This window comes from Nicotiana tabacum, chromosome 24 (assembly GCF_000715075.1).
Source record: "Nicotiana tabacum cultivar K326 chromosome 24, ASM71507v2, whole genome shotgun sequence".
NCBI lineage: Eukaryota > Viridiplantae > Streptophyta > Magnoliopsida > Solanales > Solanaceae > Nicotiana > Nicotiana tabacum.
Genome location: NC_134103.1, coordinates 103,195,254 through 103,208,236, shown reverse-complemented (window position 1 = coordinate 103,208,236; position 12,983 = coordinate 103,195,254). Strand labels below are relative to the sequence as shown.

At 36.6% G+C, this 12,983-nt stretch overlaps 1 protein-coding gene across 6 annotated transcripts; it reads right to left on the bottom strand.

The window, feature by feature from the left end:
• Positions 1–6,011: 6,011 nt before the first annotated feature.
• Positions 6,012–10,615, bottom strand: LOC107808133 (uncharacterized). 6 transcript variants are annotated; one of them, XR_012706728.1, is made up of 6 exons: positions 10,296–10,609; positions 10,072–10,145; positions 9,852–9,938; positions 7,743–7,938; positions 6,755–7,025; positions 6,012–6,333 (listed from the first exon to the last, which is right to left on the bottom strand). XR_012706728.1 is itself a non-coding variant. In XM_075248265.1 (5 exons), exons 3-5 carry the CDS (start codon positions 9,872–9,874, stop codon positions 6,250–6,252), a joined length of 303 nt encoding a protein of 100 aa, XP_075104366.1. In that variant the 5' UTR covers positions 9,875–9,938; positions 10,072–10,145; positions 10,296–10,615; the 3' UTR covers positions 6,012–6,249. The 6 variants fall into 6 exon arrangements, 1 of the variants encoding a protein (XP_075104366.1); XR_001653060.2 differs by having other exon boundaries at positions 7,743–7,955; positions 10,296–10,604; XR_012706729.1 differs by lacking the exon at positions 10,072–10,145.
• Positions 10,616–12,983: the final 2,368 nt, after the last annotated feature.

Sequence of the window (12,983 nt, the reverse complement as noted above, 5' to 3'; positions counted from 1 at the left end):
TGGCCCTGGTGGCCTGAATACCCACTGGAAGAACACTAAATAGCCGGTGGGCGATAAGAACTCTCTGGCATAGCACTGAAATAAGGTCGCAATGGAGCACCCTGAGGAGGTGGTGCTGCTGGATATGGGGCATGCTGGACTGCCCTCTTATGAACTGACCTCTACCCCTAGACGGAGCACCTCTAAACTCTCCAGAATATCTAAACTGCTTATCTCTCATAACCTGCTCCCGGCTACGCTGACGCACGCCCTCAATCCTCCGGGCTATCTCCATGACCAACTCATAAGAAGTACCCATCTCAACCTCTTGGGCCATAGTGGCCTGAATGCCAGTATGCAAACCCGCAACAAACCTCCGTACTCTCTCTACATCAGTAGGGAGTATAATAAGTGCATGGCGATATAACTCAGAGAACCTCGCCTCATAATCGGTCACTGACATCTGACCCTGCTAGAGCTGCTCGAACTGAAACCGCAACTCTTCCCTCTAGGAGGGTGGAATATGCCTATCCAGGAAAATACGGGTGAACCTGTCCCAAGTCATGGGAGGAGAATATGATGGTCTGCCAAGAAGGTAAGACTTCCACCACCTACGGGCCCTGCCCTCCATCTGAAAAGTAGCAAAGTCTACCCCATGAGACACCAATATCCTCATGTTGTGCAGTCTGTCCCTGCACCGATCAATGAAGTCCTTTCGATCCTCATGTCGTTCACCCCCAAACACAGGAGGATGTAGCCTAGTCCATCTATCCAATATCTTCTACGGCTCGGCGGCTGCAGCTGGTCTGGGCTCAGGTGTAGCTGATGTCACTCGTCCCCTACCATGGCCTGGAGCCCTCCCACGGCCTCTTCTTCGGCCTCTAGCAACTGGGGAAGTAGCTCTTCCCTGGTCTAGAACCTTATTAGAGCGTGTTCTCACCATCTGTGAGAGAATAATAGAAAGATATTTAGTATTATATCAATTGCACGATGGAAGATGAAAAAAGGTAGTTTCCAAACACCCTATAGCCTCTCGAAGATAAGTACAGACGTCTTCATACCGATCCACAAGACTCTATTAGGCATGCTCATAAGTTGTGAGACCTACGTGAACGTAGGGCTCTGATACCATGTTGTCACGATCCAATTTCACCTATAGATCGTGATGACGCCCAACATCACAGCTAGGCAAGCCAACTAGAGATTTAAACACCTATTCAATTCTTTAAAAATTATCTGAGTAATTAAACTCTTCTTACATGCAAGAATTAAGAAAACATAAAAGATCTAGAAAATTAAAAACCAAGAAAATGATTAAATCCAAAATTCTACTAGTGTGTGCCAAGACCTGGTGTCACAAGTGTATGAGCATCTAGTAGATTATACAAGATTTCTAAATACTGTCTGAAACAAATAGACAGAATAAAAATACAAGGAGAGGCACTAGTTGCTGCAGCAGAACTCAGAAAGGGAGCTCACCACTAGGACTCGGGGTATCGTGGATGCGCTCCGGTAGGACCACCAAAAACTCTTGTCTCAGATCCTTCACAAAAAGTGCAGCAAGTGTAGCATGAGTACGTAAACAATGTGTACCCAGTAAGTATCAAGCCTAATCTCAAAGAAGTAGTGACAAGAGGTCGACTTTGACACTTACTAAGGGTAAATAATAATAAATAAAATAGAAATAGAAATATTTAAATCAAAATAATTTATAGGATTAACGATAATTTTCTTTAACCATCAGAAATAATTAAATTCCTTCAATTGCAATAATTTCCAATTTATTAATTAACTTCACAAGCTGCAATAAAATAGCAAGGTATCGTGTAATTATTATTATTAGGCACGATGTCTGCCGAGGTTGTTCGGCCCGATCCAGAGTGTCATGTACACTGCCGAGGGACGTGCGGCACGATCCATAGATGCATCTATACTGTCGAGGCGTTCGGCCCGCTCCACAAGAAAGGAGGACATTTTCTTATGTATCTCCGGAATAAGAGTATATATATTATAATATTAATACAAGAGGATGTACAAATTTCAATTTAATAGTTAAAGCTTTTTCACAAAAATTCAAGTACGTGAAATTTCAGTCTTTTACTATTTTTCTAACAATTTACAATACAGTTCCAATACTTTAATTAAATAAAGGATACAATTATCACACGTAATTTATGATTTGAGTCCTAAACTACCCGTACTTAGCAATAATAGTAGCTATGCATAGACTCTTATCACCTCGTGCGTACGTAGATCCCCACAATTAGCAATAATTATTAATTTAAATGACCTATGGGGTAAATTTTCTCTTACAAGGTTAGATAAGAGACTTACATTGTCTCAAAGTCCACTTTCCGATCAAAATATCACGTAAAAATCTCAATTTGATGCCGAAAAATTCGAAACTATCCAAAAGTTATATAAAATAATAAATACATGTACAATAATTCAAAATTAGACTATTAAATAAATTACCCTATCCAAAATGGTAAAATTTCTAAAATTCATCCCGAGCCCACGTACCCGTATTCCAGAAATATTCGGAGAAAATCGTTACCCATAATCTCAAGAACTCAAATATACAATTTCCATCCAATTCCATAACCATTTTCGTGGTTAAAATCTCATTTTTATAAAAATTTAGTTTTTTCATCTAAACCCTTGATTTTCAAGATTTTTCGGTTATAATCTACCCATAATCTATGTATTTAACTCAAAGTGTGTAGAATTAACTTACCTTCAAGTTTCTAGTTGAAATACCCTCTCAAAAAGTTCCAAAATCGCCCAAAAATGGAGAAAAACGGACAAAAAAATGACTAAGCCTCGCCTCTTTTAACATTCTGTCCAACAGCCCTATTCGCACCTGCGGAGGTACAACTGCACCTGCGGATAAATCCTCATAGCTGCGCATTTCTCCTTTTGGCCTGGCTTCGCACCTGCGGTCAAGGGGGCCGATTCTGCGCGTCCGGAGGTGCGACCAAAGCCTTCGCACTTGCGCCCTTTCCGCTTCTGCGCCTTCTCCTTCGCACCTACGTGCTCGCAGGTGCCCCCAAGAATTTCGCACATGCGGTGCATGGCCTGCCCTCCCCTTCTTCGCACCTGCGACTCGTGGCTCGCACCTACGGCTGCTTATGCGTAGGTGCGGTTATACCAGAAGCCGAGAGCTTTAGCAGTCCTTTCCAAGTCCAAACTTGGTTTGAGCCTCATCCGATTAACACCCGAGGCCTCCGGGGCCCCGCCCGAACATACCAACAAGTTTGAAATCATAAAACGGACTTGCTTGAATCCTCGAAACGTGTAAAATAACATCAAAACTAAGAATTATACCCTAAACCAAATTGATTCAACTTAGAAATTTCAAATTCTTCAAACTTACTCCGAACGCGCCGAAACATACTTAAACTACTCGGAATGATACCAAATTTTGCGTTCAAGTCTTAACTCACCATACGGAACTATTCTCAGGCTCGGAATTTCAAACGGACTTCAATTACTTCAAAACCTACTCCACACCAAATTTAAAGAACCTTAAACCCTTAAATAGTTAGATTTTCACTATTAAGCGTCGAAACGCTCTCGGGTCGTCCAAAACCCGATTCGAACATACGCCCAAGTCCAAAATCATCATACGAACCTATTGGAACCGTCAAATACTGATTCTGGGGTCGTTTTCTAAAAATATTGAACGAAGTCAAACTTGACCTTTTAAAGCCAAACTAAGAAACCAAGTGTTCCGATTTCAACCCGAACACTTCCAAATTCCGAACCAACCGTCCCCGCAAGTCATAAATTAGTAAAATCACATACGAGGAGTTTTATTTAGGGGAACGAGGTTCTAAAGTCAAAATGACCGGTTGGATCAATACAATAGTGGTGGGGGTGGGGGTTGTTGAGGTAGTGGGTGGATGGTTGTGGTTGATGATGACGGTGGTTGTGGCGGTGGTAGTTGATAATTGTGGGGGGTGGTGAGTGGTGGTAGTCAATAATGGTGAGGTGGCGACTGGTGGTAGTCAATAATGATGATAGTGACGATTATACTTGATGATGTTGGTGGTTGGTGGTGATGGTTGAGTATGGAGGTGGTGGGTGGTGCATGGTAGTAGTTGATAATGGTGGACAGTGATAGTAATTAATTGTGAATCTGGACAGTAATATCTTAATGAAATTAAGTTTTTGTTATGGATCTTAATCATTCAGACCCATTAATTGATTGTGATATTAAAAAAATAAACAAACTTAATGATCAAGATCTGAATAATTCAGATTTAGATCTAAAAAACAAATGCACTTAATGTGTGAGATCTGAATGATTAAGATTCAGATCATTATTAAGTGCAAACAAATGAGACCTTAGTATATATAACCGAAATAAAAAGTGTACAAACATATTTTTATATTAGTTAAAATCTCAAATTATAATTTTCTATTTAAGAGTTGTCTACGAATGTCTGATTATGGGTTTGCACTCCAATACCAGATCTTACATTAGGATTTAGCAGCTAAATAATACTCTAACAATGTAAATAATTTAACTTATTTGAGTACATTAACAAAAAATTTAACTCATATGATAATGATATAATAATTTGATTTAATTAATTTTATTTAATTCTGGAAATGTTTTTGTTGAATTTAAATATTACTAATCTAATAAAATTGTTTGTATGATAATTATATCTAACAATATATGGAGTATTTTATTGTTTTCGTATTCTTCAATTTGAGTTCAAAAGGATAACATGAAATTTATATTAGGTACTTTGAGCAAATAGAATTTATTTTCTTAAGGTTATGAGATAATAGTATAGTTCCATGATATTTGACAAGTCAGTATATTATTCTACTCTATTAGAGCTATTAAAGTAAATGCACAACTCATATGTCGAAGTTATGTAACGGCATTAGAATACTTTTGCATGATATAATTCTTTTTATTAAGTTGGTTAAACAGGATCAATAGTCTTTATTAAGCTTTTGCTTTAAAATTTTTATTTTATAACTCATCACATAGATTAATAATATTTGTATAATTTTTTAAAATTTTATATTCATTGATACGAAGAACACGCGCAATGCACGCACTTTAAAGCGTGCATTTTAAAGCTAGTATATAAGAAAGAATTCAAACTATAATTTGTGATTTTTGATCTTATTTTAATTTTATTCTTTTTAAATATAACTGTGAGAAAGTTGCAGAAGAATATATGCTGCGGGTTTCGAAAAGAGGCTGTGGGCTTCATGAAAATGGATTTTTTCGCGAACGGAAAAAAGGGTTAAAACTGAAACCCCTGTCGTAAAAAGGGATTTGTTCGTGGTTAGATATTGGAAAACGTGCTATTTCGTCTTTTGAAGAACTAGAGACCGCCAAAACAATCCTTTGGAATGGACCTATGGGAGTGTCTGAGTATGACAAGTTTGCTACTGGAACTAAGGTATAAAATGAAGATTTTGTTTAGTTTTACCATGAGTTTAATTGATGTTTTGCATTTATATTTTCTTTCTTGGCGTATATTATCCAGGCTATTGCAAAAAAATTGGCAGAACTTAGTGGAACTGGAGTTGAAACAATTGTAGTGGGTAGCGACTGTTGCCGCTCACAAAAAAAAAAAAAATTGAATTTGCGGAGGTTTTATTTACAGATTGCGGCGGTCAGAAACCTCTGCAATATAATTTTACGGCGGTTTCCAAAACCCCCGCAATAATGTTTGCCGCAACCAATTTGCGGGGTTTTTTTTTTTGACAGACCGTAGTTATCATATAGCGGCGGGTATTTGACGGCGGTATAACCTCCGCAATTTGGTAGTTTGGCTGTCACTTATTAAAAAAATAGCGGAGGTCTAAACCCCCACAATTTCTTTATTTATTCCCCACAAATTTTATAACACAATATTATTATAGGTTAAATAGCGGCACTTATAACCTCCGCTATTCATTGAAATTTTTTTTTCTACAATGTTACTCCATAACTGTTCTAATTCCAATTATATTAATATAATGAAGCATCAAAAAATTATATAAATTGCTTACTGGAATCAAGTAACAACAATATATTAATAAACCACAAAATACATTAAAGTAAATTATCATTAGTCTCAAAAATTTGCTTTAAATACAACTACTCCAACCATTAAACACAAAACATCAATATTATAATTAGTCTTAAAACTAACTTTAAACAGAACATCCACTCCAACCATTATGGACAAAAGATCTACTATGACCATTCAAGCGAGTACGATACTTAATTATCTAATACATTTGCAAGCAATTTCAATGGTTGTCGTTAGGATTACTTCCAACGGATGATCTTCTTATATCCATGGGTGAAATGGATCCGCTAGCCGCATCACTTGGCTACAAAACAATCAAAATAAAATATAATTAACAAAAAGTACCTCAACAATATCCTAACTAATAATCACTTAGCAAAAGAGAAATTTATAGTCATAGTACTGAATATTCAAGCAAAAGAAACAAATATTCTCTTTTTCTGTCTCACCCAGTCCATGAAAAGGAGAACTCGTGAACTTTCTCAGTACATCTTAAACATCAGAGAATATAGACAGTGAATTAACAGTGTTAAACATAAAGTTATGCTAAAAGCTCTGCCAGTGAATATAGACAGTGAATTTAACATAAAGATTAAATTGACTTGCGAAATTTGTGAATCTAAGAAACATGAAAGCATTCTTCAGGTATCCCAATTTAGAGTAATACTTGGACTGATCAATCATACTTTACAAAATTAAATAAGAAAGTTATAAACTATTATTACCGTTGAACGAGGAGGAGAAACAAATATCCCTGCAAATTCTTCAGGTATCTTCCCTTCTTTCATTATCATATACGTCTTAAAAGCATTCATCATTTGAGTGTTAACATTCATCATTTCTCTGTAACGAAGTCTTGTTTGTCTAAAAGCCCTGCCAGGAACAGCTCCTAATCCTAAGCACCTTACCCTTCCAGAGTGCTCTTTTCCCAACACAAAATGGCGAAATTTCAGACTCATCCACGGTGCTTTGGCTTAATGCTAGTTCAATTTTTTCCTAAATACATTACACACCAAAAGCCAGTGTCCTTACTTCAATCAGTGATTGACAAGTTAAAAAAGAAAAACAATAGAAAAATAATATCTTTTTCTGTTATAAAACTTTGGCACTGCAGTTAGTAACACAAAATTTATCATACTAAGGATTTGTGACAGTATCAATTATGTGATATTTTATTTAATCTCATTAATTATCACATTTTGATACCAAAGAAGGACCAAGTGCCCTCTCAACTGTCCCAACAGTACCAACCGTCCCAACAATACCAATTTTAAACTCATAATCTCTTAAATGAAGGGAAACAGCTGCTGCTGCCCAAAGGAACCAATGGTTTTGTTATTTGTTTTTTTAGAGTGGAGGGGCGGAGTAGAAAGTGTGTAGTGACAGCTCTATAGGTATATTACTAGCTCATTTACTCACCTTACTCTATCTCTCAGTTTTTGTGGCGCTGACTTTCTTCAGTCTTTAATTGTGTTCGTTGATGAAAATAAGCTCAAGCAAAAACTAATGTTATTGTGAAGTGAAGACTTTTTAAAAAGCAATACTTGTTAATTGATCTTTAACTTACTAACTTTGTTGTTTTCTATAATCCAGATACTGTAAGAACTTCACAAGGTGAAATTAATTTGATATGGAAGTAGAGGCAGCAACCACAGATTGGTTAAAGTGAAGCCATATAATTACACATACTAATTGAAACATTGAAAGAAATACCTGTGTTTTTTCTTTAAAGCGATAATCAACATAAGAAATCCATTGATCCGGTGGAATCCCCAGTGGAACACTATCCATTATCTCAGCTCTGCTCTTAAGTGGATCATAGGCCTTATCAAACAACTTTAGCCTTTTTGCGCCCCAGTTCTTACACATAGAATTATAAACATATCGTCTTGCATTTGACTCAGTTGTCCTAAAACAAAATCGAGGCTTCAAGAATAAACTAATGGTTAGATAATTATTACATGCAAATATACAATCTAATGACATAAAACAGAGATATTGTATGCCTCAGTAATACCTTTATAAATCGATCATAACAACGGTTGAAGATTGTCACAGGTAAATCCGGTCATTTCTCAAAGTCAATTGAAAAAATGAAGCAGTCTGTTGCTAAAATAGGCTTAATCTAAGTTAATAACTCTTTGTCTGGTGGAATCCCACAAAGTTTTACTCAATCCACCTCTCTTATTTTTCTTGACTTACAATATAACAATCTTTCTGCTATATAGTTGATGGCAATAACATACCTATTGCATCTACAGTCCAATGTTGCGTAGACACACGTCCACTATGCTTATTCTATCTCCTATAGCTTCATTCTTAAGTGCAAAATTTAGAAATTGATTTAAACCAAGTAAATATTTTGTTGTATTTCTAGGCATTCCAATTCAAGATTTATCCATTGGAACAGACTGATATATAACCTTTCAGAAGTGAAACTGATCCGCAATAAGATTAGTGTGTCACCGATAATGACTTCTCCGAGCAAGATTAATTACTATAACCTACGATATTTCCTTGAGAAAGGATGATTTAATAACTTATCAATGCGATAACATTATAAAATTTTGTAAGATAATAAAAAGTGAAGTTGAAGTTCTGATAATTATATAGGATGGCAGTTTACTGATATTTTATAGTTTAGTTAAGAGAATTATGGCTCTCTAGTATATGCAACAAAATATATGCAATAATAAGAACGACAAAAATATTATCTAGTTTATTTTAGTGTAGGAATCAAAACAGTGTTTAGCACAAAGATAATACAAACAATCCTAAAGAAGATAATAAAAGCAAGCAAGCACTTCATTATCTATGTAAAGCAAGCAAGTTTCATTATCTAGGTGGAGCTGGCCCCTCCTCCAATACTGTAAAAGTTGGAACTATTATTTTTACTTTGTTTTGATATGAAACGGCAAAGAAGAGAACAAACAACTCAAGCATTAAAGAAAGGAGGAAATCAATCGTCAAATTATAAATAGGAGTAACGATAGGTATAAAATATTAGATTTGCCGAACAACACATATACAGAGGCACTAATCGTACACACTCTTAATGACCAATGTTATAAGAATATTCAATTCTATAAGAATCAGTGACAAATATTATTGATATATTAGAAGCTTCTAATATATTCCTCATTTGAACAATGACAATAAATGGTAGAAGAAAAATAGCAAATCCAATCCAATTGTTTGTAATCGATTAGTTAACATATCAAAATTTTGTAATAGCAAAGTAAGTTTGATCAGATCTATTCTATATGTCAAGAGCATTCAATAAAGTATCGGAAAATGGTTCATTTTTCCTTTAATCATATGATTTTGAAGTTAACGATCTGACTAATTCAGATTCTCATTGTGCAAGCTCATTGGTTACAAATAAATTCATGTTAACAATTGAATTGACTGCTCATATACCTCCAAACCAAAACAAAAATAGAATATGAAGAAAGAAGAATTTCTTCCACAGAAGAGAAGGCATGAAGATGAAGTCAAATTGCCAATAGAAAACTGCAAATATGATATATGTTAATAATGTTATGAACGATCACAACTAAAATAACTGCAATACATATGTAATTACTTGTTAACCAAATCCCATAAACTGATAATATCAGTCTGCTAATATCAGTCTAATATATTCCTCATCACTTGACAAATAAAATAGAAAATATGTTATTGATTCATTAGCCTTTTGAAAGAAAGAAGAATTGATGCTCAGGCAACCTAATCTATTGTCTGCACGTTTTGTATTACAAACCTAGAAAGAAAAAAAATTAATATTCAACACTACGAAGAAAACTAAAAATTTGTTTGTACCTTGAGATTGATTCAAGCACCATGTAGAGCAGAAAGAGGAATAGCAGCTAGTGGAAATTGCGTCTTCTATGAAGGTCCTCGGGAGTTCTAAAATACACATGCAAGAGGAAATATTTCAATTAAGTAGACCCAAAACCGCAGAAATTAATCTACAAAAATACCGAAAAAATTAAATTTTACAACCTAAAATACCTAATGCAGAAGGAGAAAGAAGTCTTACATCTCGAATTCAAAAGAGATTGTTATATACTTCTTCAAAATACACCGATTCAACAAAAATTGTTGTTACTCTCACTAGAGAATCGTAAAACAGAAAAGCCACAAATTAGGGGAAAAATCAGTTAAGGAAAAACACAAATTAACAGAGAAAATAAACCTAAAACCCACATGCAAGAAGAAAGAAACACAGAAAAGCAAAATCAAAGAATGGGGAAGAGGAATTACCATAGATATGAACCCACGATCAAACTCATCGTTGTGAATCTCTTTCATAGAATGGGGAAGAAAGAAAACATTTGCATCAGTGACGGTCCAAGCGTGAACCCAAGTAATTGAACGGTCAAAAAACTTTTTAATCTTTCATATTGTGGAGAACGTATTGTGAATTTGTCAAGTGAGGGTTTAATCTTCAAGTGAGGGTTTTAATTTTTCAAGTGAAAGAAAATGGAAGCTGAAAAGCTTCTCTTTAGTGAAAGTGAGGGAGGGGTTTGGGAAAAAAGAGGGAAAGGATCAAAAAAGAGGAAAAAATTGGGGTGAGTATGCTTTTTTTTTTTAAAGTTTGGCTGAGGTTATTGACCGCCGCAAATATAATATATTTGTGGGGGTCGTATAAACCCCCAATTTGATATAAATTGCGGAGGTTACAATAACCGCCGCAATTAAACTTCTGCAAACTCACCATTTTTTTGTAGTGGCTGTTAAAAAATTGGGGCTTGCGGACAAGATGAGCCATGTTTCAACGGGAGGGTTTGCCTCATTGGAGCTTTTGGGGGGCAAACCGATTGTTGGGATGCTTGAACTTAATGATGATTGTATACGGTCAAAACCGAGTCTGCCCTTCGTTTGACTAATCGAGATCGGAACATGATGGCCCAAAGTTCATTATTATAATATCGAGCCATGATACGAAGTTAGGCTGTCGAACTCAAGCCCCAGAGACCGACCAATATCGAGACCGATCAATACCGAAACCGATCAAGATCGAGATCGAGATCGAGTTAAAATCGAGCTCGAGACCCAGGGACCGATCAAGATTGAGATCGGCTAAGAGCGAGATCGAGCCAAGAAATAAAAGAGCTGTTATAGCTGCTTTTGTGGAGAGAATCTCGGCGGAAGTCACGGCTTGAATCAAGGAAAAGTTAATTAATTAATCTATTATCAGATCTCCACTATGTATTTTTAATTATATCTAAAAAGGGATCTCCCACTATATTAAGAGTGGTTATTATTTGTAAATGAGGAGGGCATTCTTAGATATATAGAAAAGAGAGAAAATATTATCCTTTTTGGCTCTTGATATTTTAGTCGTATTGCGTCCTCTACCAATCGTTCTTCACTCAATTTAGAGGTGATAATATTGGAAAGCTCGGGCTAACCGACCCATTTGGTTTGATTTTATTTCTTTTACAACTAATCTCAATATTTTTTTTTTCCTGATTTGTATCGAGTTATGCCACGTATCTTTAGAACTACATATAAATTCAACTCTATCCATTTTTCGGGTAAAGAGTTTGGCGCCCACCGTGGTAGGAAAATAATAGTTATTTGTTACAAATCTCTGTAAAACACACTATTTTACACTTGTCTCTGGAAGTATCTTTGGTTTCAGGTTGAAAATAACGAACTCTCAATTAATGGCCCTACCTATCGACAACGAAGATGGCCATCAAGATGAGAATAACAACCTGATGCCCGTGAATGAAAGGCCACTCGTTGACCCCGTTGAAACTCGGGCCGTAGATCCAATTGACGTTAATTTGCATGTGGCCATTGAAGCGAACCAACATTCCGACCCCGAAAACAGCATTCGTGGTGGAACTCGATCTGTAGCTCGAAATACACAAAATATTGGAGAAGATGGGATCAACCTGCGTATGATTTTCGAAATGTTGCAAGCTCAACAGGTAGCGATAGCTCAGTTGCAGAGCCAAACCAGGCACCGAGCAGGCCTGAGCCCGGCCCACTCCAAGAAGTCACCCACAGAACTGGGTCAGCTGTGGTAAGGTCAAACGAATAAGAATCGAGGATTAACCCCGAAATTATAAAGATGCTCGAGGAACTGACTAAACGGATAGAGTCGGGATAAAAGAGGATTGAAGCAAATGACAAAAAAGTATAAACTTATAACTCCAAGGTTGATCAGATCCCGGGGGCACCACCAATATTGAAGGGTTTGGATTCCAAAAAGTTCGTACAAAAGCCCTTCCCCCCGAGCGCAGCTCCCAAACCGATTCCCAAGAAGTTTCGCATGCCCAAAATTCCTAAATATAATGGAACGACCGACCCCAACGAACATGTCACCTCTTACACATGTGCCATTAAAGGAAACGATCTAGAGGACGACGAGATCGAATCCGTATTATTAAAGAAATTCGGGAAAACCCTGTCAAAGGGAGCAATGATATAGTATCATAATTTACCACCTAACTCTATCGATTCTTTTGCCATGCTTGCAGATTCTTTTGTAAAAGCACATGCCGGAGCCATAAAGGTTGAGACCAAGAAGTCGGATCTTTTCAAGTTGAGGCAAAAAGATTACAAGATGCTAAGGGAGTTCGTATCTCGTTTCCAAATGGAACGAATGGAACTACCACCAGTCACGGATGATTGGGCCGTTCAAGCTTTCACCCAAGGATTAAACGAACGAAACTCAATGGCTTCATAGCAGTTGAAGCAGAACTTGATTGAGTACTCGACTGTTACCTTGGCTGATGTACATAATCGATATCAATCGAAGATTAGAGTCGAAGAAGACTAGTTGGGGGCCCTTTCTGAGTCTGTTATTAAAAGAGACATCGACCGAGAACCGAGGTCGAACAGGGACCAATATCGGCCGTATAATAGAGATCGCAGGGGCAGCGAACCAGGACGCAACTCCGTACGAGGTGAAAGGAGAGGTGATCGAGGCTAAGG

What these genes read in the sequence shown, in the direction of transcription:
- LOC107808133 (XM_075248265.1), bottom strand. Translation starts at nt 9,874, where the DNA reads ATGGTGCTTGAATCAATCTCAAG. An exon ending in GTGCTTGAATCAATCTCAAG is followed by an intron (nt 7,939 to 9,851) that starts GTACAAACAAAT and finishes ATTTTGTTTTAG; the next exon opens with GACAACTGAGTCAAATGCAA. An exon ending in GCTTTAAAGAAAAAACACAG is followed by an intron (nt 6,334 to 7,742) that starts GTATTTCTTTCA and finishes ATTGTTTTGTAG; the next exon opens with CCAAGTGATGCGGCTAGCGG.